This window comes from Lampetra planeri, chromosome 9 (assembly GCF_965212315.1).
Source record: "Lampetra planeri chromosome 9, kcLamPlan1.2.h2, whole genome shotgun sequence".
Taxonomy (NCBI): Eukaryota; Metazoa; Chordata; class Hyperoartia; order Petromyzontiformes; family Petromyzontidae; genus Lampetra; species Lampetra planeri.
Window position 1 is genome coordinate 14,999,904 of NC_136115.1, and position 24,098 is coordinate 15,024,001.

At 47.9% G+C, this 24,098-nt stretch overlaps 1 protein-coding gene across 2 annotated transcripts in view; it reads left to right on the forward strand.

Annotated features, from left to right (window-relative positions):
• LOC144720728 (A disintegrin and metalloproteinase with thrombospondin motifs 3-like) overlaps positions 1–21,648 on the forward strand; it is a 72,015-nt gene extending 50,367 nt beyond the window's left edge. The window contains exons 14-23 of one of the 2 annotated variants that reach the window (XM_078597726.1): positions 1,118–1,251; positions 1,621–1,744; positions 3,767–3,847; positions 5,502–5,674; positions 6,323–6,494; positions 10,473–10,605; positions 13,539–13,746; positions 14,981–15,113; positions 16,215–16,295; positions 17,698–21,648. In XM_078597726.1, the coding sequence (XP_078453852.1) occupies positions 1,118–1,251; positions 1,621–1,744; positions 3,767–3,847; positions 5,502–5,674; positions 6,323–6,494; positions 10,473–10,605; positions 13,539–13,746; positions 14,981–15,113; positions 16,215–16,295; positions 17,698–18,371 (1,913 nt within the window). In that variant the 3' untranslated portion in view covers positions 18,372–21,648. The remainder of the gene's footprint in view (positions 1–1,117; positions 1,252–1,620; positions 1,745–3,766; positions 3,848–5,501; positions 5,675–6,322; positions 6,495–10,472; positions 10,606–13,538; positions 13,747–14,980; positions 15,114–16,214; positions 16,296–17,697) is intronic. The other variant, XM_078597727.1, reaches the window with a different exon arrangement.
• Positions 21,649–24,098: the final 2,450 nt, after the last annotated feature.

Genomic DNA, 24,098 nt, shown 5'->3' on the forward strand with positions numbered 1-24,098 from the left:
AGAGAGACAAGCAAAAGGGGAAGGAGGTGGGTGTCTGGCAAGTTGCGGCAGGATGGAGGAAAGAATCACGCCAAGGGCAAATTTTGCGCTTTGCTTCTAAATGTTATTTACGTCCAAGGGCGTTAAGAACAAAAATACACAATGGACAAATTGTCCAAAAACCCAGTTCACGGGGAAGCCGCTCGTGGCATCAGTTGCGTGTGTCGATGCACCGTGGAAAATAACAGCGCCGAAATGAGGCCAATCAGAGAAGCCTGGGCAACGATGCATGGAAAACAGAGCGGAAATGCAGCGGGAAATCGAAGGAAATAAAAGATGGATAAAAATGGAGAAGGGTACAAAACAACGAGATCACTATGTTAACGAATTAGGGTTTGTATGGGGTAGAGATGATTTGCGAGTAAATCTCGCCATATTCCTGAAGCTGGCCAGAATTAGCTCGGACGTTCTAAAACTGCCAAATGAAACAAAATTGTTCGCCCAACCAAACCGACGGCGGCACCTCGTGATCCTTCCATATTCCCGTGTTTCCATGAAAATTACAAAAACCCCAATAAAGCCCACTGCTAGCTGACTCATTAAACCAAACAAAGCCAAATCTGTGCAGATGTTTTTGTAAGATTGGAAACGATGCACTTAAACAAAATGAATGTATGAAATATATATGTAACCTGCCGAGTAGCAGCACGGTTAGATTATGCGCTCTAGATCGCAGCGAGCGAGTGAATAATTTTTGCTCCTCACAAACGCGTCCACTTTGTGCACGCACCTGTGCACGATTTCTTTGTGGGATCGAATCCCTCGCTTTAAGGAGTGGCTTGTCAGTTTGTTTCACCCAGGCCCCCGGCTCCAGCTCCTCTCAGACGGGGAGGCAAATAGAGCTATAAAGTGGGGGGCACCATAACAGTGATATGCCGCTAAGCAGAGTGAACTTGAGTGTGCTAAAGGGACATTTGGTGTTGCAGGCCCCCCCCACGCCAGCAGCCTCCTAGTGCTGGCCCCGATTTCACCGTGCGGGGAGGCGGCGATACAAAATTATTGTGACGACGAATGCGGAGGCGATGTGGGATATCGATGCGCCCTGTACCGTTGTTGTTGTGTGGCATGTGCTGTGCAGTGGCCAAAAAGTGTGAGCTGATGTGCCAGTCGAAAGATTCGGGGGATGTGGTGCACATGAACCAGGCGCTGCACGACGGGACGCTGTGCTCCTACACCGACCCATACTCCGTCTGCGTTAGGGGAGAGTGCGTGGTGAGTCTTGCCAAGAAAAGTGAGAGTGTGAGTAATTCATCGGCGTAAGAGCGCAGTTGTTGAACGCTGTGTGTGTGTGTGCGATGCCGTGGCTGCGTGACTCATTCGGTCGAGACCCCCATCTCATTCCATGGCTGATGGGAAAATTATTCCACAAATGCGCCTCGCACATTTCGAGAACTGAACGGAGATAAGGGGATTAAAAAAATAGTTTAAAAAATTGCCCCCTACTGAAATACAATCCGTTTAAATCTCCGGGCAGAGTAATGGCGGTTGCCCGAGCGCCAACTCTGGACGCCGCCGCTCACCACGCCGTGGTTGCCACGCGTCCCTGTGGGGGGGGATGGTGTTGTGGCTGTGCGAGTGCAGAAGGTGGGCTGTGACAAGGAGGTGGGCTCGAGCAAGCTGGAGGACAAGTGCGGGGTGTGCTTTGGCGACAACTCTCACTGCCGCACCGTCAAGGGCACCGTCACCAAGACTCCCAAGAAACTCGGTATGCCCGCTGCTGCGCAAGGATTGCGCCGTTGCAAATCCCGCTACACCACCTCTCCCCACACTCGCACACAGTGCACAAAGACATACAGACATAGAGAGAGCCACATGGAGATTCGTGTCCTGTCTCCGCACCTTCGATTGGCACAGTTGGCTACGTACGGTGCGAAAGAAGTTCAACATACATTCGCTGCGCTCTGTACTCATTCAGGTCGCACTCATTACACACAAAGTGCTTGTCGCAAATGAACCACAATACCTTGCTGATCTCGTCAAGGAGCATGAACCATCACGTGAAATCCGGTCATTGTCGCAGGCAGCAGCTTTTGGCTAGTCATCGAACAAAGATGGTCACCGCATCGCGCGTTTTCAGATGCGCTTCTGTGGCCGTCTGGACCACTTCCGATATTAGGAAGCCACTGGAATTATGTACTTTTAAATCTAAATTGAAAACTCATTTCTTCAGAATAGTTTTTTTTGTGTTTAGCTTGTTCTCCTTACCCCGACACCTCCAATTGGCACAGTTGGCTACGTTCGGTGCCAAAGAAGTTCACCATACATACATACAAGTCTCCAGCGAGTTGCCGGATCTCCAATGTGTTGTTGTGTCGTCCGGCACGATGTCTGACGTTTTATCTCCCCGTGATGGACGTCAGTTTCTGAAGAACTGACCTTGCACCAGTTTCACTGCACATGCTAAGGAGCTTCTTCCGGAACCCAGTTCCCAGCTATCAGCAGGTTTAGCGCAACGTCGGATAGCATGCCGAATTATACGCGCTACAAGCCCGCCGCGCGCATCATGGAGCAAAGCTCGATGCGCGCCTCGCCGCCGTGATTACTTCGCTACGCGACGCGTTTCCATGCGGCGCTAAGTGAGGGAGCTGCCCCGACAGCGTGTCGCGGTGGCCGTGATTCGTCATGAAGTTGCATGGCAGAGCGTGCCTCCGTGCTCTTTTAGATGTCCCACAGACGTCTCCACGAGGGCAGCACACGTGCTCAGCAGACTCACGCACGCGCGCGTCGTCACGAGTGCACGTTCGTCGAGAGAGTGGGAGAGGAGAGCCGAAACATGTTTTTTTTGATGAGACAGGAAACCACTAAAACACCAAAGCCGTCGTGCGTATTTCACGTTCGGCTTGTTTTGTCCTTTTGGTCTGTGCATGATATCACCGTGGAAATTTCACCGTTGGCTCGGGGCCGCCAACAGCGCTGCCTCATTGCTCTTTTGAGCAGGGGAATACTTTGACTTTGTGCCTTTTGTTGCTATTAATATCTGCTTCCCAAAACATTTCCACAGCGCCATAGATGTTGGTCTGCGTCTGGGTGCATGCGTGTGGAAGCGTGGGTACATATATTGTTTTTAATATTCCAAAGAACTGTACACACTCGGAGTAAATTTTCACTTGCTCTCCTACTTCTAAGAGATAAGCCGTGTTCCGTAGGATATGCTCTGAGACGAATTATTCATAGAAAATATTCACTTGTATTTGTGTGTGTGTGTTTGCAGTGTAGGTGGCGGTAGTGTAGCGGTTAGCGCGCTGCGCTGCAAACTCGGCAACCCGAGTTCGATTCCTGCTCACGGCCAACTTCGGTGACGAATATCTGAACCGTTTCTGGGCTTCGCCTAGGTCGACTCAGCCTCAAATTATTATCTAGAGAGACAAAGGCAAGCCAGCCGTGGTGCTGGCCTTCAAAGGTGCTGGTGAACAGCCCTTGCCCCAACAGTTTGTTGAGGCTATACAGGGAGTCTTTGTCTTTGCAAAGACTCCCTGTATAGTTTTATTCTCGCTCATGGTCAACACCAGTAATCATCTGAACCATTCCTGGGCTTTCCCTGGGTCGACTCAGTCTCAAATGAGTAACTTTTCCCAGATGTAAACGTCAGCACTGGGTAGACAAAGGCGGCCGGGCGTGGTGTTGACGACCCACCTTCTCGTGTGCCATGCCAGTGCTCGCTGACAGTACCTGCCCCAACGGTCTGTTAAAGCTAAATGGGGGATCTTTGTATTTGTCTTTTTTGCAGGGTTCATGAAGATGTTCGACATCCCGGCTGGCGCACGGCATTTGCACGTTTACGAAGATGAGCCCACCATGCACAACATGGGTACGATTTAAACCGCCCACAGACAACCACCAACATCGTATTCATTGTGCCGGTTGGTGTTCACGGTTGTTTTTATCAGTGGTCACGTCAGAGGTACCACACGTGACGTGAATGAGCCACCACCGTAACGCAATAGCGTAGAAAGTAAACGCCCAGATAGGCCCTTCCCGCTCATTTTACTTGAAGTGATGGCCATGCTCTCAACTATTTCAGGCTGGTTCCTATCAACAATAATAAGGCGACAATTTCAGCTTTGTTTTGACAGTTGGTGGTCTAGACAAGGCTGATAGCGTTACACATGCAATGTAGTGGTCACGTGACATTTATGGATGGGAGTCGTGCCTCCATCCTGCTGTTCATGAGCAGCAGCAGACCGTTGCATGTTGGTAGGGGGTGCCCGGGTGGCGAGATGTTAACTACCTCGCTTGATGTGCAGGAGGTCGTGAGTTTGATCCCAAGCCTGACGTTTATATATTTGTAGTTTGCATGTTCTCCCCTTGGTCGCATTAATTTATCTCCGGGTCCTCCGGCTTTTCCCTCCACATTTATAAACATGCGTTTAGAGTATTTGGCTGCTATACATTTTCACGTGATAAGCCACTTCGTTGAGCTATCATTTGTGGCCAGTGCTCTTCTGTAAAAGATCTATATAGCTCAGTGGGCCTTACCTGGTAAAGTCATCGTGAGGTTGTCTCTTCATTTACAGGAAGTGTTGGAGTTGAATCCTTATCCTTTAATTACTTTGTTAGGTAGAGTAAACAAGCCGTCTCAGACCAGCCAGATTATTCACTGGCACAAGACGATACGATCATGGACTCTGGAAGCTCATGCGTGTGAAGCCCTTCATTGGCTTCCGGTTCCACGGCATGTAAAGTACTTGTGGGAGTTACGCACGCCTGTCGCCAATGATCAGACGCCACAACACCTCAGGTCTGCCGCTGCTCGTTGTGATCTCGTTGTCTTCGTTGTTACACGAACGCGCTTTCCAGAAGGCTGGGCCCCTCTCGCATGAAATTCTCTACGCCACAAACTCAAGAACAAAAACCTCGAGTTCAACAGCCACTTCGAAAGAGAACTTAAAATTAAGTGAATGAACGCAGCATGACCAGACGGCAGTGCGCATTAGAGATTCTATTCGCGTTATATTGCGTTCCATTACATATGAGGCCTCACCGCATATCCACATATCCGGCCACTATTTTCGTGGTGTTTGGTTGCGCGTGGGACCGTTTTCATCACTTCCCTCTCCAAATTTACATTTCACTCACAGCTGCTGGCAGTCCGGAATGGGAATGTTTCCCCTCCCACCACCACCACCACCGAGCCTCCTTCTGAATGCCTTGCATCTCTCCCGGAACGAGTGGACAACCGCGCTCGCTAAGATCCCCACGGAGGGCGCCGCTTGCGTCAAGCGAAATGGCGCCACCAGTGGCCGTGATCTGCACGCCTCCGCCTCTCTTGTTGAGAGGAACTCAGAACGCACGCTCACGGAAGCTGTGCGAGAGAGGCAGCAAGCTTTAGCAATAGTGGAGACAAAGGAGCTGGCCACAAAACCCGCTCATGCACCATGCCACTCCTAACAGGCGCTCACAAAAGAGCACCTGCCTCAGCAGTCTGGTGAAGAGCAGCACGGGAAATCTTTGTGTTTGCGCAGTGGTCAAGAACCAGGTGACGGGACTGTTTGTCCTGTCGGGACGAGGGGACGAGACTCGGCTGCCCAGACCCTTCGTGGACATGTCTCTGCTCTGGGACTACAGCCGCTCAGAGGAGGATGGGCGCGAGAGCCTGCAGACCCAGGGGCCCCTTCCCGATGCCATCACCGTGCTGGTATGACGACGCACAGCGCAGGGCTTTTCCATTAGACCCTCCGCTGTACGTCTGCTCCCTATTATTGTCCCGTGTCATCTGGCGAGCAGACAGAGAGTGGCTGGGGTTTTCCAGTGAAGCAGTTTGGACTTCTTCGGGAATGAAATCGGTATTGTTTAGCATTAATTTGATTTGGATTATCGGTGTCGTATCTCATCTGATTTCATCGTTTGGTGGAAATCGTTCATCCGATTTGATACACGCAAGAGTGTGCGGGGGCAGCGACGGCGGGGATGACGAGTGTGAACTTTGTGTTATGAACGTGGCCACAGTTCTAGACGTTTTTTTTTCATTAAAAACCAAAGACTAAAAAAAACGATGGGCAGAGCGGGGGTGGAAGGGTGGCCTAAACCAATTTTCAGATGTTTCAAATAGGTTTCATTTTGCTAAACGCATTTTGAGTTTCAGCGCCGTTAATAACGACACGCCAGCTGCCGTGGCGATCGCATTCCGGCTTTCAACAAAAGCACATGTGGCGTGGCGTAATGCACGGGAGGCGGGGGGCCCGCCTGCACTAGCTGATGCAACGGGGGTCTCGTCCACGAAATTCCACCGCTCGGCCGTTCACTCGACCCCACCCCCGTGGTCTCCCCCCCCTCCCCCCCGCAGATCAACCCCTACGACTACGACACCAAGGTGAGCGTCACGTACAGGTACATCATCCACGAGGACCTGCTGCCGATCGTGGGCAGCACCGGAAACAACGTCCTCCTGGAGGAGATGGACAACTACGAGTGGGCGCTCAAGAGCTGGTCGCAGTGCTCGCAGCGCTGCGGTGGAGGTGCGTACCCAACTGTCCCCGCCACCCTGGCCCCCGTCGTCACCACCGCTGCCGCCGCTCTCAGTGGTGGCACCGCACAGCTCTCTCTCTCTGTCTCTCTGACGCATCCGACGGGTTGTGCCGCGCGTCCGTTCGGCACGATAGTCTGACGTTTCGCTCCGGGATATGAACCGAAGGAGCTCCCGGGACTCCCAATGGAACGTCGGGTGCCACGGTGGATAGGAGACGTTAACTACCTCGCCTGGTATACAGGAGGTCGTGGGTTCGATCCCAACCCTGACGCCTGCTGTATATTTGGAGTTTGCATGTCTCTCTCTCTCCCCGTGACCTCGTGGATTTTTCCCCGGGTCCTCCAGTGTGTTCCTCCACATTTAGAATCAACATGCATTTAGAGTATTTGGCTGCTATAAACGTCCACGTGAAAATCCACTTCGTTGAGCTATAATTTGTGATTGCCAGGTCGCTTATAAAAAAGAACTACGTAGCTAAAAGGGCATTACCTGGTAAAAGACAATAAAATAAATACTATTATTAGTTTTTGTTTTGTTTAGCGATGAACAACGCGGTACAATCATGAAAAACAAATCCGAGAGCTCTATCGCTTGCCTTCAAAGGCAGCCCATCGCACATTCATCAATGTGGCCATTCTGCCAAGCAAGGAAACATATGGCCATGTGGGGAATGTAGGGGGGGGGGGCACAGCACATGGCTGTTGAGGACCCTTGAGTGAGCTGCCAGCATAATTTAACTAATAGGAAATTCATTTACAGTTGTTTAATTAACAAGTCTCTGAAGAAGCAACACATTACACGTTAATATGTGGAGTCGCTAGGGGCTATACAAATCCTCAGTGTGCCTTTGCCTGGACTAAGATTGGAGCTAGGCTCGTGTGAAGAGTTGCACACTTTAAACTAAACTAATTACCGTTAGTTTAACAGGTAAGACCAACTGAGCTATATGGCTCTTTTTCAGAAGTGACTTTTCGTGTGAACAATTATAGCAGCCAAATACTCTAAATGCGTGACGTTGATTCTAAATGTGGAGGGAAAAACCGGAGGACCCAGAGAAATATCCACGTGACCACAGGGAGAGAAACACGCAAACTCCAAATATACAACAAGCGTTAGGGTCGGGATCAAACCCCACGACTTCCTGTATACCAGGCGAGATAGTTAACATCTCGCCACCGCTACAAGCAAAGCGATTTTGCTTCGCTCGTAGCGCTTGGCAGGCCGCCAGCAGCTATTGGATGTGACAGGCGAGGTAAGGGGATTGTGCCTCAGACATTCTGTAGGGGACAGGAGAGCACGTGGTGCTGTAACCTGAAGAGGGTGCCCTCTGTATCATAGAGATGGAAACACTGTCGTCTCTTCGTTGTACGAAAAACTCAACGTGCAGAATTTCGCTACAACGCAACGAAGATAATTAGGGGGGAGCAATTCGACAAGCGTTGCCTTAACTTACACGTTCACGGAGTTTTTAATCCACGAATTACAAACTTTTCAGGGGAAATATCAAAAAAAGTACACTGTCGTTTATCCTCACGTGCTTTCTAATTAGATAACGGAAGTCAATGGGAAAATTAGGTTCGATCACATTTGTTCTGTACATCGAGGGATGCCTGTAGTCGTCCTGAGTCATATCTGAAGTTGTGCTCTACCTTGTGTTTCTCTGTCCAGCTGTCGTATCTCAACTAAAACTATAAACTATTTAACTATTTTGATTTTACCAGGCAAGGCCCACTCAGATATATTTTTGTATTTCAGAAGCAGCTTGGCCACAAATGGTAGCCCAATTAAGTGGTTTATCACGTGGAAATTCATAGCAGCCAAATACTCTAAATGCACATTGATTTTAAATGTGGAGGCAAAAACCGGAGGACCCGGAGAAAAATCCACACAACCACCGGGAGAACATACAAACTCCATATATACAGGCGTCAGGGTGGGGATCGAACCCACGACCTCCTGTGTACCAGGTGAGGTAGTTAACATCTCACAACCGAATCTGTTAGGTGACAGACTGAACATTATCCTGGGTAACGACTTCCCGAGCCATCCCTTATAAAATGGGTACGCACTCAAAAAATAAGTTGGCAATTGCTTTCTCGAAAGCATGAGAGAAATTGTTCTCTTCAGAAGAAAAGTCCTTGGTGAAAGTAGCCCGGTATGAGTACCCACAGCCATGCGAAATAATGGTCCACTTCCAATCCAATCATCTGTTTGGGACAATTTGAGTAATGAAGTCATTATGATGGGTAAAACGGAATGCACGCAAATCACACTAAACACGACATTATTCATGTTACAATTCACATCGAAATTCCTCAATGCCGCTCGGATCTTGAGGCTTGAGAAATGTTTGGCTTAAGAACCAGCTTAAGAGTTAATGTTAATTCAATTCAAGCGTGTTTGTTGTTCTCTACTCATTGTCTGTAATTAATCCTGAGAGTCAACAAAATGTTGTAAAAACGCGGGCATTATAAAGGTTTCCAGCTGCACTGCCGATATGCAGCCACAGTTTCAGGAGAGAGCAAGTTTGACGAAAACAGAGCACTTTTACACAGCGACACGTGGCACGCGTCCGAGAGAGCAAACATGTTACCTCATTTAACTCGCGCGTATATGGACCGAGTTGCGTGGAAAACGTCGGTCGCTCTAATTTATAACGAATACAGTCGGTCCTACTGTTCATCGCAGGGTGACAGAATGGCCAAGAGAGTGCGAGCCGGTCACCGTGCCCAGAGCTCATTGGTTTGAAATCATAACTGGGCAGCCCGTATATTTCCTGAAATGTGCACAATTGTTTTTTTCCAGTTCCACAGACAAAATATTTGCCGCGATTTCAAGTCACACTCTCTCCGGGGGGAAAGTCAGGCTTTCTCGTGAACAAAAAAAGCACTGTACCTGGCCCCTTGGAACTGCTGATTGTAAATATGGGCACATAAAGAGTATGCGTGAGGATGGTTGGGTGACTGTAGTCTCTCGAGAAAAAAACATCGAGTGATCGAGGTTATTTTTACCAAAGCATCTCTGAAATGAACAATATTGGCATTGTTATATCATGATTACATCTTTGAAACGTGCGTCTAGAGTATTTGGCTGCTGTACATTTCCACGTGATAAGCCACTTGGTTGAGCTATCATATCTGTGGCCAGGTCGCGTCTGAAAAAGAGCTACACAGCTCAGTGGGCCTTACCTGGTAAAATAGAGATAGTTTAGGTTTGTGAGTAGTTTCATATGAAACATGCCATCAACATCATCAGCCATATCTATCGCCACCATCCCTCATGGTCCTACCCATTCCCACGATCCTCACTCCTGCACATGAAGGGATCTCACCATTCTCCATCTCCACGGCAGTCATCCTCTCAGACAGAACTCTCCTTTGCATTGCCATTCCATCACCAGTCAGCCATCATCCTGACACAATGCATTGCATGTGTCCCCTGATCCATTTGTCGTTCTTTCTCGGTGGAATTCCGAGCAAATCTGCTATTACAGCTCCAGTATTCAAATTAGAAAAACCTGTCCGTATGTTAATTTGCCTGTTCTGACCAAAAGTCCTAAGTTCAACCGCCGCGCAATAGATGGCAGTGGTGGCATCTACATCTGTGAAACATGAAGAACCATGGCATCTCCATCTATAGAAGATTATACAACTTTTAAAGCCATTCCCCGTTTTTAGTGTACATGCCATACATCATGTTTGGAATCGACAGTAAAGTTGGACGAACAAATCGACTTACGAACAGACCTGTGGAACCTAACTCTTTCGCAAGTAGAGGAGTCCCTGTAAACAATTGTTTATTTACAACCATCACTAAGAGCTACCCTTGAGGAAATTATTGACGTTACAATGGCATGTTTTGGGGGGAAAATTATACCAAAAACTGTGTGTGCCATATAGAGCATCTTGGTGTTGTTCGGTGTGTAGCGACCCCTCGGTGTTGAGGTGCCATGCTCTCCGTGTGCCAGGCCTGCAGTTCACCAAGTACGGCTGCCGGAGGAAGAGCGACCAGAGGATGGTGCATCGAAGCTTCTGCAGCGTCGACAAAAAACCCAAGCCCATCCGCCGGCGCTGCAACCAGCACGAGTGTATCAAACCGAGGTGAGCACAGTCACGCCGTGGCGGGGTGCAGTTATCGTACGACGCCAGCTGACGCTACAACGCACATGAAAAGCTGCCATAGAAGCATGTTCTGTATAGAGGAGTTGATGCTCGTGGCTTTGGACATTAAGGCAGCTTAGCTTTACAAGAACATGGCTTTGAATCCTTGCCTCTGATTCCATGCCACCTTTTATACCCACCCAATTGATTACAGCTACTCACCACTCTGAGTGTAGCTGTTTTAGTCTAAGCACTCATGTCTCAGTACTGTGGAGCTTATTCTTACACCAATGCGTAAATAACGGGCGTGTACGTTTGTTATCATTTGCAATCGGATCGGTCCATTTTTCTTTGCATCGATAATTGAAATGGGTTCTGCAAATATGAGGCGATCGAAGTTGGATCAGAAGGTGACCTGATTAATATTGGGTCACATTATGCAACGCATTTAAATCTGATCTCAATTTATAGGGATTGTAACAAAAGAACTGATCTAGATAAGATCCACATCCTAAATCAGATTTCATTTATTGAAAATGGAATTATGCCCCTCACCTGAACCATATAATTGGGACAAAGTCAACCAAAGTGCTCACCTCTCGTCAATAATAATATCAACTCTTTACTAGTGCAATGAAACCGATAAGATCTGACCTCCCTCTCCACACGCAATTTTTGGGTAGCCTTCTAAACTCTATTGTTTTTTTCTGCCAAGTGAAAGCTAAACTATAAACAATGTTTTTATTTTACCAGGTAAGGCCCTCCGAGCTATATAGATAGCTCTTTTTCAGAAGCGACCTGGCACACACATGATAGCTCAGCGAAGTTGCTTATCACGTGGACATTTATCGCAGCCAAATACTCTTTAAGTGAGTGTAGGCAATAGCTCCCCCCTCCCCCACTTACCTCCCTTGTGGGCCGAGACTCCTTTGAGTAAGACCACCCCCAACAAAGCCGGTGGCTGAAACGGGCCGTGGCGAAGTGACCTTTCACCTGCTCCAGGCAGCCAGGGGTGCGGCTCTGGGCTCCTCCGCGCGACCGCTGTGACGGCGGTGGAAGTTGGCAGCGGGTGCAGTGAGAGGCGGCCCCAGGGTCGGGTGGTAGAAGGGGGGTGGGGTGTTTATTGCACGGGCTGGCTCAATATGAAAAGTGTATTCCATTTTTTTTTTCAAATATAACGTTTCAACGAGTGACCCAACAACTTTGGTTTTTGACCTGTCGGATATTAAATAGTTGATCTAAATTCTGAATGTTTCACGCGTGTCAGAGCTTTGTGTTTTTAAGTGTTTTTTTTGTACATGGTGCTTGCGTAGCCTAATAAAAGTGCAGGCACGCAGACAATCTCCGTTAAGTCGCAGCTGTCATGTTTCCAAAAAAGGCATGAATGATTAATGTCAGAGGACACAATTGTTATTATTCATCGGAGGGGCATATGTCTTTTAAACAACATGACTATCGAAAGCATGCCTGTGAAAACTCAAGCAGTGAAATTCATGACATGAATTAAGAGCTCTCAGTGCACAGCACGATAACTGCTTTATGCACCGACACTGCCCTCTAGTGGTGGCGTTTTTTTTCTGTGTATGCATTTGAAAACCACAATATACTGTACCATATAACAGTAAAGCCTCCAACACACGTCCTGGTTTGGCCAGGATAGTCCAGGTGTGCCAAAGCATTTGGGAAAATCAGGATTTCACCCAAGTTGGAAAAGTTATGGCCTCGGGTTCAACTGACGATTTGGGAATAGGGCAAGGTTAGTGTGCAGAACCGACATCCGAAAGCATGAGGAGCAGGGCCACTCCCTGACTTGGCAGGGCTAGTGGCTGAGTGGGTGGTGCTAGTGGCTGAGTGGGTGGTGCTAGTGGCTGAGTGGGTGGGGCAAGTGGCTAACTGGGCGGGGCTAGTGACTAATGGCTGAGTGGGTGGTGCTAGTGGCTGAGTGGGTGGTGCTAGTGGCTGAGTGGGTGGTGCTAGTGGCTGAGTGGGTGGTGCTAGTGGCTGAGTGGGTGGTGCTAGTGGCTGAGTGGGTGGTGCTAGTGGCTGAGTGGGTGGTGCTAGTGGCTGAGTGGGTGGTGCTAGTGGCTGACTGGGTGGTGCTAGTGGCTGAGTGGGTGGTGCTAGTGGCTGAGTGGGTGGTGCTAGTGGCTGAGTGGGTGGCGCTAGTGGCTGAGTGGGTGGTGCTAGTGGCTGAGTGGGTGGTGCTAGTGGCTGAGTGGGTGGCGCTAGTGGCTGAGTGGGTGGTGCTAGTGGCTGAGTGGGTGGTGCTAGTGGCTGAGTGGGTGGTGCTAGTGGCTGAGTGGGTGGTGCTAGTGGCTGAGTGGGTGGTGCTAGTGGCTGAGTGGGTGGTGCTAGTGGCTGAGTGGGTGGTGCTAGTGGCTGAGTGGGTGGTGCTAGTGGCTGAGTGGGTGGTGCTAGTGGCTGAGTGGGTGGTGCTAGTGGCTGAGTGAACGGGGTTAGTGGCTGAGTGGGCGGGGCTAGTGGGCGAGTGAGTGGGGCTAGTGGCCGAGTGGGCGGGGTTACGTAAAAGTAGGCGTGGCTAATGGTGGAAGTGGCTTCCAGCTCGCCATGAGTCCCATTTGAGCCTCCCAGAAATGACCTTTTGGTAGCTTTAATTGTTCTATGCCAGTGTATATGAACGTATGGAGCAGTGTTCTTCGATAATTTTTAGAGGGGCGGCACTTTCGCCGAAAAGACATCAGTGTGAGGGCCACCACACCGCCTGCAGGGGTGTTTTCACTGTCAGGGGCCACACTGAAGGCCACCAGGGGCTGCCAGTGGCCCACAGGCCTTGCAATGAAGAACACTGCTCGATAGTATTTTATTCCACCACCACCATTGCCATGATCACCTACCTGCACTGTACTCTCCAGACACGCGAGAGAATGAATAGTTGTATGTGATGCTAATTCGGGTTGTGTGTGAGCGTGCAGCTGGGTGGTGGAGCAATGGGAGGCCTGCACCAAGCCCTGCGGTGCCCAGGGCTTCCAGAGTCGTACGGTGCGCTGCCTCCAGGCCCTCAGCGACAACACGAACCGCTCGATCCACCACAAGTACTGCCCCGGGGCCAAGCCAGACTTGCGACGTCCGTGCAACCGCATCCCCTGCCCTGGGAGCTGGAGAACGGGAGCCTGGTCTGAGGTCCGCCACTCAAATACTGCACCAAGGACCCATCCCGTCTGCCACAGCGATAGTGCAGTGCAGTCGTGTAAACCGCTTGTGCCTCACAGCAAGAATGGTCTGGGTTCAGTTCCTGACTCGGAGGCGTCATTTTGTATGGACTCCTCCTGATCTGCGTTGCTCTCACCATACATTTTCACTGGTATTGCACAAACATCTCAAAGCTGAGAAGTTACCTGCAAAATTACTCAATTGAGATTCCACAAAGCAACATCGCCCCCTACTGTAAAAAAATACCTTCACAGGACCCTCCTGAAAAAGAGTGGAGCCTTGGTGAGATGTATGAAGGCTTTTGTGGGTAAACAAGCGTAGTAATAATAATACGAGCCAAGGATCAATGTCTCGAGTTAAAAGCAGAATATGAACAGTAAAACATGAGGCACAATATATATATAAATCAGTAATTATATGATCATTGCTCTCTATGAATGCTGTCTGGGTCACCAGTAGACCGGTGGAGGTGGCACTTTGACTAGATGCAGCCACAGCAGGGGATGTATACTGTGGCTGTGGTGTAGCTGAATTCATCTCTGATCACAGCTATCGCAGCGGCACGCGACAGACCTGACTCGACAGGGCACATTCGCACCTCGTGGGTGGATCTCTGCAGGTGAGACGCCTCAATGTAGATTGCTTCGCTGGAGACAAGCTTCTTCGCCCAGCTTTGCATCTGTCCACAAAGCAGTAACATGTGGTGCACTGCCTGAAGTTTATTGGATAATATGAAGTCATATCCGTTGTTATTTAAAAAAAAAATGTTTACCGTCATTAAAGGACCCAGAATACAGTGGGAATTTCAAATTTAGTGGAAAAGAAACCAATAACGTACAACAAGCTCGACGTAATGCCCACTCAGCATTAGGGAACGAACGAGGGCGTCCGGGTTCACCGCCCTACCGTGGTAGGGGTAACGAGTGTCTACAAAGCAGAGGTGAGGATATCAAGTCACATCTTAATTGTGAGTAAATTAGTCAAAATCGCCAGTGTTCAGGCCTACTCTGCTCACCATTAAATCTACAAACGATCGTAAAGTAACACACGAGAACGCGTAAGAGGACAAACAGTTTTCGGACAAGTGCACGCAAACGTCTGCCGATGCCAAATCGCCTGACGCGCACGGGGCCGTGCGTCCCGGAGCACGACGAGTGAGAGACGAAGCCGCGTCTCCCCCCCTGCACCCCCTTCTGCCCCGCAGTGCTCGGCCACGTGTGGGGAGGGTGTGCAGCAGCGACAGGTGCTGTGCCGCGCGCTGGAGGAGGACGGCGACGTCGCGTGCGACGGCGAGCAGCCCGACGCCGCGCAGAAGTGCACCATGGCGCCCTGCGTCGGTAAGAGCCACGCGCCGCCAAGGCGGGTTAGGACGCACGGGATCATCGGGGGGGAGGGAGGTTCATGATGGCCGTGTACGAGCATTGAGTTTCCACAGCTGAAAATGGTGGTGAGATGTTGACTACCTCGCCTGGGATGCTGGAGGTCGTGAGTCGGATCCCGACGTCTGTATATTTGGAGTTTGCGGTCTCTCTCTCCCTGTGGTCGCTTGGATTTTTCGCCAGGTCCTCTGGTTTTTCCCTCTACATTTACAAATAATGCGTTTAGAGTCTATCACTGCTATGAATTTCCACGTGATAAGCCACTTCATTTTGCTATCATTCGTCGTCAGGTCGCTTCTGATTAAGAACTATATAGCTCAGTGGGCCTTACCTGGTAAAATAACAAAAAATTGTTTAGTTGAATAGATTAAAACCCACGTGAGAATCCATATCTCAGTCACCCCGTGATTTAAACTCAAACCCGAACATGTTCGTCAATAACACTGCACGTTGCCTTCAAAGGAAATGTATATAATGGGCGGCGTTTCGGGAAATGGCCCTTCTCCGTGACTAACCTGGGATCTCAGGTTTACCGAGTTAATGGCCTCAACTCGTTCACCAATGACTGCACACAAAATAACTTTTTTTGTTTTTCTATCATTTGGTTTGCTCCAGCATTGAGAATTGAAAATGTTTGGTTTGTTTCAACTGTGACAAACTTTGTCTTCAGGAAATGTATGAGGTGTAAAACCCCTACCATGTAAAAACAGGTCAATAGGAGTGACTTCCGAGTCAGTCTTAAAGTCAACTTCCAGAGTCGTTCTCTGCAAACATTGTTGTGTACTTCTCACTCTGAGAGGTCCGAATGGAAATATCGCCCATCGCAAGACGCGACAATGATTGTACAACCATTCCTGCATCCGCACACCTGCGGTGAAGACTCCGGTGGTGACTGCGATGCTGGTGCTAGATCGCAGAATACGTGCTGATGACGTTCAGTTGTGACGATGATGGCAGCTGTGATAGTGGTAAGTCATAGGAGTGATCGAGTAATGGCAAGAATGATAGGTTGTGTGATAGAGTCAATCGGAGATCCGTGTCTGTTATTCACACCCGCAGATCCAAGTGATCATGTTCACCTTCGGGTAAACTGGCTCGCCCGGCCCGACCTGGAGCCTGCCATGACAAAACGCTCCTCAAGTATGACCCAGAGCATAGGCCTGCACGTGACATCGAAGCAAATGAATGACTCTGTTCCGCTTTCTGAATTTTACAAATGATTTGGAGACGCTGTGTTCGCAGCAGTGCACCGGCGCAATTCATGAGAAAAAAACTCAACAAAATTATCGATAACGCTGCCTTAAATAGAAAAATATATAAGAGGCGACGTTTCAGGCAATAGCTCTCCTTCATAGCACGGAGAGATCGAGTGAATCATAATTTGAGACTGTGCTATATATCATGCAGCCATGATAATACTCACATTTTAAACGATGTTTTCTAATGAAGAGTTTTAAATTGGCATATGAAGTTACCTATTTATGCATAAACTATTTAGTATTAAAATTATGAAATGTTGGCACATTGCATTATAGGTTACGATGCTGAAGTGTGGTGTCTTATTGAAGAGCTCTTTTCAAATCAGTATCAAAAAGGCTTTCAAGAAAGGTTATAAAAATCGGAACCTTGCAAGCAGAATATTTAAAATATTTCTTGAGTATGGATTTTATATAATTGGAATGATAAGGCAGGCCCAGGAATGAGTCGCTAAGTAGACAATTTTAGCCTCTCTTCATTAAGATACCACACTGAAACATGGTTACCCATAATGCAAAGTGCCAGCAATATTTTCTAACACTTCTTTCATTACAAATAAGTTGATGCATTCACACATTTTTTTTTTATTGTTGAAGGGTGTGTCTGCCAATTTTAAATCTCTGAATCGGGAAACATGTTTTATTTATTGATTTCTAATCATTTCCCCGTGGTGTATGGCGAAGCCGTCAACTCTTATTCACTCTATCTCTCTGACCTCTCCATGTGCTATAAGGAAGGGCCATTGGTCAAAACGTCACCTATTATACATTTTCCCTTTTAAGCCCCCAGTGTTATTGGTGGACGCGTTGTGTTTTTGTTCTTCAGAAATCTTAGCATGTGGCTGTAAATTAATTTTTTTTCCAGCTTTGGCTTTTGGCAAAAAATGTAAGCACCCGAGTGAGAAATCTTTCTGCTTGAATTGAACTTTACTTGTGGCTTTCAAGCGGCTTTGGCAAGAGACGAGGTTTGGCCAAGACTCGTTCACATGCCATGTTGCGTTGTGTGCCCGCAGTATGGCGCACTGATGAATGAGGTTCTGGCAGTCATTCATCGTACATACCCGGCAATACAAATATTAGCTAATGGAATGTTTTTAAGTTTGTTCTGGCTTTGGGCTTCTGCTGTTTTGCCAACTTTCACGCCGCATAGTTATGCATGTTTACATTTATTATCGTTTTACTTTGATGTTACTTAATTCTCAACAAAAAAAGCAAATAATTACGCGCGGCCGTGACCAACAACAAAAACTACGACGCCCGAAACTTTGCATTGGTCTGGTGCGCAGAGGAGCCTTGCTTGGGCGACAAGTCCATCTTCTGTCAGATGGAGGTGCTGGTGCGTTACTGCCCCATCCCCGGCTACAACAAACTCTGCTGCGAGTCGTGCAACAGGCGGGCAGCGGGAACGCTCGTGCCGCCTTCCTCCGACACTTACGCCCTCGCGGAACCCGGCCGGGGCGGCGTCGCCGAGGATGCCCACACCATCGCCGCCGCCGTCGCCGCGTTGGCGGCGGCGATGCCCACGGAGTGGCCGGCGCGGCCTGACGTCGTGCCCACTGCCCGCCTGGAGCCGCCCCACTTTGAGATCGTCGGTTCGGCGGCCGCGCAGAGGGCAGTGGCTTTTTCTGTGGTTGGCGGCGACGACGACGACGGCGACGATGACGACGAAGGAAGGGAAAGGGAAGTCGGCGACGGGCGGCCCTGGGGGCGCCGAGCCTCGGCGGAGAGCGGCGAGGCTCGCGGGGGGAGGCGCGAGGAGCCCCCCGTTGGGGTGCGTGGGGAGGACCGGCAGCCACAAGCTGGCGAGGCCGCACGGGACCCGCTCGCATTTCACAAGGTCGCCAGGAGGGCTGGCGAGGGGGCCTCCTCGGATGTTGTGAAATCCAACGCGTTTGACGACTTGTCTTCAGAGGATGACGAGGTACACGAGGAAGAATCTGGAACACTGCTGATGAGATGATCAGAAGATTGTTTTATTGGTAAAACCTTCTGCAGAAACTTTGCACACTCCAGAAACCCACTGTAATGGCAATTATTTTAACAGGCAAACGTAACGTTTAACACGGTAACAAACATCGTTGGACGATGAGCGGATAATATTCTCTCGCCTAGTGATTGCCTCAGTCCTTCTGAGTGTGGTGTGGTTACCTAAAGTTATCCAGGTGTGAAGCGTTGAGCTGACAACGTGTTTGATCTCACACAGCACTTAACTGCTCGACTGTTTTAGACTTAACACAGCGGAGAAAACTTTTGAAACGACAAAGTTGGATTTATTAACATTTTTATTTTAAAAGTTTGATTAACATCAGAAATGAAGGGTTGACAGACGGTCAATTATCTGACTGGACACTGCAGATCTTAGATAGTTATTAGGACTTAAGAAAATGGTGCTGTGGCCACCTTTCTCTACGGTGCTAGGCAAGATGCGAAGTCTTGCTTCTCTCGGAGAACGTCACATATCATCTCAGCTGGGCGAGTAGCAGCGCGCGGGGCCATGCAGCGTTAGGGGGGGAGTACCAGTGATTGTCGAGACGACAACAACGCCGCTGAGCCGTTCTGGCACTCGGGGTTGCCTGCCGCCTGGGTTGTGTGGAACGGCTGGCCGAGAACATTCGCAACAAAAAGTGTTTTACTTAGATATGTGCGTGGTTGAGAAGACCGAAGCACGCTATTAAACGATATTGTTATTATTATTAGGACTAGCTTATTAACAAACAACATGGGCTGTACTCCAGGCCAATACTTGTGCTTACAATTCTAATTTGCCGTTTCACTCCAAAGACTTTGTTGCCTCCTTAGTGGCGAGGCTAGTTTGATCCATGTCAGAGAAAGCAGATGTGTTTTTGTTCTTCTAGATTTGTTTTGTAATATAGAAACATATTAAAGGAAATAACGTCCAACTTAGATAGTGTACTATTATGTTGGTTTACGTTCCAGAATTGACTATGGTATCTGGTAGAAAACAAAAAAATATGCATAACAATTACAAACACCGACAACCTCATGTTTTATGAGCGGCTATTTAGTTTGTCTTTTTAACTTTTTGCGTTTTTACGCACATCTAGTTGTGTTTAAATGATTAACCTGACAACTTGGAGTCAAGGGAATTAACTCGACAGGAAGAAAATCGTACTTTTTCACGAGAGATTGTATAAACCGTGCGTAGCTTTCCGTTAGTTATTTCACTCCTGCTGAAACGCCGTTGACAAACGTCAACTAATGTTGCCAAGGTGCCATCGTTCTTATTCGTGCTTGCATTACGGCTAGAATACTGACACGGTAAATTATTCAGTCACGTATATTTCTGCTCAGGATAAATTTTGAATTCCACAGGATATCAATCACCAACCACTTAGCCTCTACGCTACCCAGATGCATCCGATTCAGACCGGCAGCTCTTTCATAAACGGTGCAAGTAGGGCATGCCGTACGAACGGCTGCTTAATGTAAATATCAACATGGGAGTCCCAGCATTACTACTTAAAATCTTAACTCAAAGGTTTTCAAATTTCACCTGACCTCCAAATACTGGCCTGCGTTAGCGTGCACAGTAATAGATGAACGAGGCATGCGCCCACACGAAACCACGAGTTTGTCTTGTTGCTAAAAACCCTGATTTGTGTGGCTGTTTAAGGGTGACCGACTACGGTTTGGTTTGATAGGGGTCACTGCTCGCGTTGACCCCGAGGGTTAACGCATGGGTGCAGTCGGTCGACTGCACGACATTAAACCCACCCGTTAGTCGTGATGTCCCAGAGCCATGAAGTTCTCTGCGTGGACAGTGTTACATCAAATTTATTTTCAAAAGAGGTGATTGAAAGAATATATCTTAAAAAGAATCAAGGAAAATGAAAACAAAGGTCAATTTGAATGAATATCTTCCAAGCGTAAAAACAAAACAGCGTCTATTGTAAATATTGTAAATGTTAAGTATTTGCTATAAAACACAGTGTTTAAAGAGAACTATGATAACTCTCAAAAGGGCTTGACTTTAGATAGGTATGATGTCTATATTGCGAGTGCCCGACGGGCTGCAGGTGTGAAGTGACGTCGACTGAATGAGCGCACCCACACGCAATAACACGCACACGCGCACACACTTGTGTGACTGCAGCGGTATTTATTTAAGCAACTTGAAACAAAACAGTGTATCCCGTACGATAGAGGTCAATGGTGCAGGTCAAAGCACTTGGAAGGTTTTCATAATTTGCTGTTTATGTTTATTATTAACTTTATAAACTTGTATTTAGAGATAATGCAATATACCTCAAACAGTAAGACCCAGGTCACTGCAGATTAACCAAGGTCATGTGCTTGATTGACCCTGTGCCACTCATCGACAGGGCTCTCTAGTCATGACTGTAATATTCATTGTGTTTGAACTTCAGATTAACTTGGGAGAAATGTCTGTTAGTTTATAAAAACAGCCATTATATTTGAATCTAGAGAATTAAGTCGTTTGTTGGTGTTTGGTAATAATTTCAAGTGGCAATATAATACTTTTAACATGTTCACTGGCAGGGGCACGCTGAAGTTTGGTTACAGGATTTAAGACTTGCGTGGAATGCTAGATTCAAATATGAACTTCAACACGCTTGTTATGTTAGTACTAAATCGTATAACGTATGTATCCCCTATACACCATGCTTAATTTGTCCATTGTTGGATAGTATTAACGCTTTATAAATCCAGGGTGGGGCACCCGGTTTGCTCCCGTGTCTCCGGCCAGTACTGAGACGATGAAAAGTGCCGTCTCTGCTCGCGGGGGGTGCCCGTTCTCGCCCTTGAACTCCGTTCCATCCAATAACGGCGGCGGGGGGGGCATAAAATAACCTTTTTTAGCGTTAGCTCGGAAAAATCCTGAAGCGGACAAGACGAGTGGCTTGCTCTCGGAGCCCCTCACCGCGTTCGCCAGTGGGGTTGGTCTCGTCACGAGCCAAGATGTGGTAACGGTGGCATGAAACTAACAAAAATCTGTGAATAGCATCGTATGCTAGGAGGTACTGTCCCACTGTTCACAAACGACCAGCTTTCAGAAGCATGAAACGAGTAATAAAATTGTATGTTGCCCGAGCGTGCGTTCCTTATCCTCCACGTGTGTCCGTGATCGCTGGGAAAACGTGACGGCGAGCATGCACGGTTGTTCACGCAACTCAAATAACATTTGTCAAGGAGATGTTTGCGTGTGCGAATCTTTCATCGTGTGTTTATTTCAAATAAACATTTTACAAATGACACACTTGATGACAAATCGAGGACAAACAACAGTAAATGCTAGGTGCACAGACACAAATATCCTATAAAATGTAATAGAACTCTATTAACAGAACCAAGGTAGAATTTCCATCGGAAATAGTTATATTCACATACAAACGTACCAGATGTATTGCAACATTTCAAACATGAAAAAATACGCGTTTAAAAAAAAGTTATACTCGTAAAATCACATTTAAACATACATACGGTATATAAACATTTCTCTACACAAAGAATAAACATTTGTGATGGATCATCACATGGTGGTGCTCTAGTTTGTGTGAGAAGCCACGTGCAGACAATTGCCACTGCTCCACCGCGATTATCAATTCATATATTACAGAACTCCTTTTATCCGAGACTCCTATTACCCACGGCCCTATTCTTCCTAATATCCGTGACTTCCCATGAGTCTGCAAAATGGCATCCCATTATCCGCCATATTTTCACAGGTCATGCATTGTAGAATCCATGATTTTGTATTATTTTTAGTTATTTTTACTTGCTGCGATCAAAGTGCACAGGCAGCCACTCGCTGCATGAGACAACACACAGACACGAATACACTCAAAGATACATGGAGATACACGGATGGAGACAGAGAGAGACACAGAAGCAAAGAAAGACATGGAGATACAAACACACAAAACAATGAGATACGAAGAGACACGGAGACAGAGAGACAAGGAGACACACAGAAGAGGAAACACAAGACACAAAGATGCACACAAAAACAGACCCAAAGAGACATTGAGAAACAAAGACACGGATACCGAGAGAGGTGACACAGACACTAAAAGACACAGAGACGTAGACATGAAGACAGAGAAACGGAGGCATAGAGAGACAAAGAGATACACATGAAGACACAGGAACTGTAACACACATGATGATAGGGACAGGGAAAGGTGCTGTACAAAGACGGAGGCAGTGACATACGCACAGGCACACGAGACATCTTTGAAGACACGTACAGACCAACCCCTCCACAGCCACTGAAACACGACCGGCGTTATCGCGGAAAAGAGGAGTCGATGCTGCAATTTGATCCGATTATCCGCGGGTTAGACACGTTCTTACTGTACAGACAAGAGGAGTAAACTGCGGATAATCCGCCAGTCCCACTCTCCGGGCCCCACACATTGCCATGGATAACAGGAGTTGTATGTCGGCCTTGAATTAAATCATTCGGATTAATAGCGCGTGCACAATTCGCGTAGTGAGTTGCTCACACAGGACAACTGTGCAAGACATCGTATGTCGAACAATAGTTTTAAATCCACTGCAACTTGACATACAGGTGGAGGGCCCACGTGCGGATCATTTTAAATGTAACGCTTGCACTACATAAATGCATTTATTTGACAAGTTATAAAGTACACTATATAAAATATACATTTCTATTCGGTTTGTGAGTATGATAAGTTTCTTTGTAAAGACGTAATATATACACAAATATATTTTTCATCCAATAAAATCCCCAAATGGCTGTTAATCGAATTGCACGACTTGTACAGCAAACGCCCCCCCCCCTCTCTCGCAGGTTGAGCTATCGTGGTTTTGCGCCAAATTCATTGAAGGTGGCAGTTCGCCGATCGCCCCCCCCCCGCGGCTCGGCCATTCGCGGTTGACCGCGAGATTCCTGCAACGCATCGTCACTGCGATGCTCGCGGCGATGCTGCCGCGTCTGAACAAACGCGGCGCCCCTGTTGTCCCAGGCCATGCAGTGTTCCCAGCCTCCAGTGAGGAGGCCCCGCGAGGTTCAGCCATACAATTTGTCTTCCTGTAGTGTGCACAATACTAGTCACGGATATGTGCGCAGCGTTGTATACACTACATCAATTGTTCTCATTCTATACATTTACCGTAAAAAGTTATATCGAACTGGAGAAAAATACAATTCGATATTACGTTCAAACTTCTTCCTATTGAGTGTTTGGGTTGATGTAGGGCAAGGGGTCGGCTCTGGAGCCGCATGCGTCTCTTTGAGGACTGCTTCGTGACGTTATTTATTAAGGGCCACCGTCTCGTATTCACTACGTGCGTTGCGGCTCTTCGAAAAAAAATACTTTTGTTATTTTGGTTGCCGGACCCTGATGTAGGTTAACATAAAACAAGAGGAGTCGTATTATGAACGCTGAACCAAATCCTCGTTTTCAGATTTGCCTTTGAGTTTGCAGATAGCGGATTTGCCGAATGCAGCTATTTTAAACAACTCCACCCCCCCCCCCGCGACGGGCAAGGGTTTGCTGTACTCGAATAGAAACAAAATGGAAAGATGAAAACCCCGGGCGAAGTGACCACGAGGACAGGGTGGCCGAGCGAACAGAAACGCGAGCTTGGAGCGCAACGCAAACGTGAGCAACCCCATGCTCCCGACTCTTCCACTCAAAACGCGCCCCACCGAACGTGACAACATCCGTGGGACAAA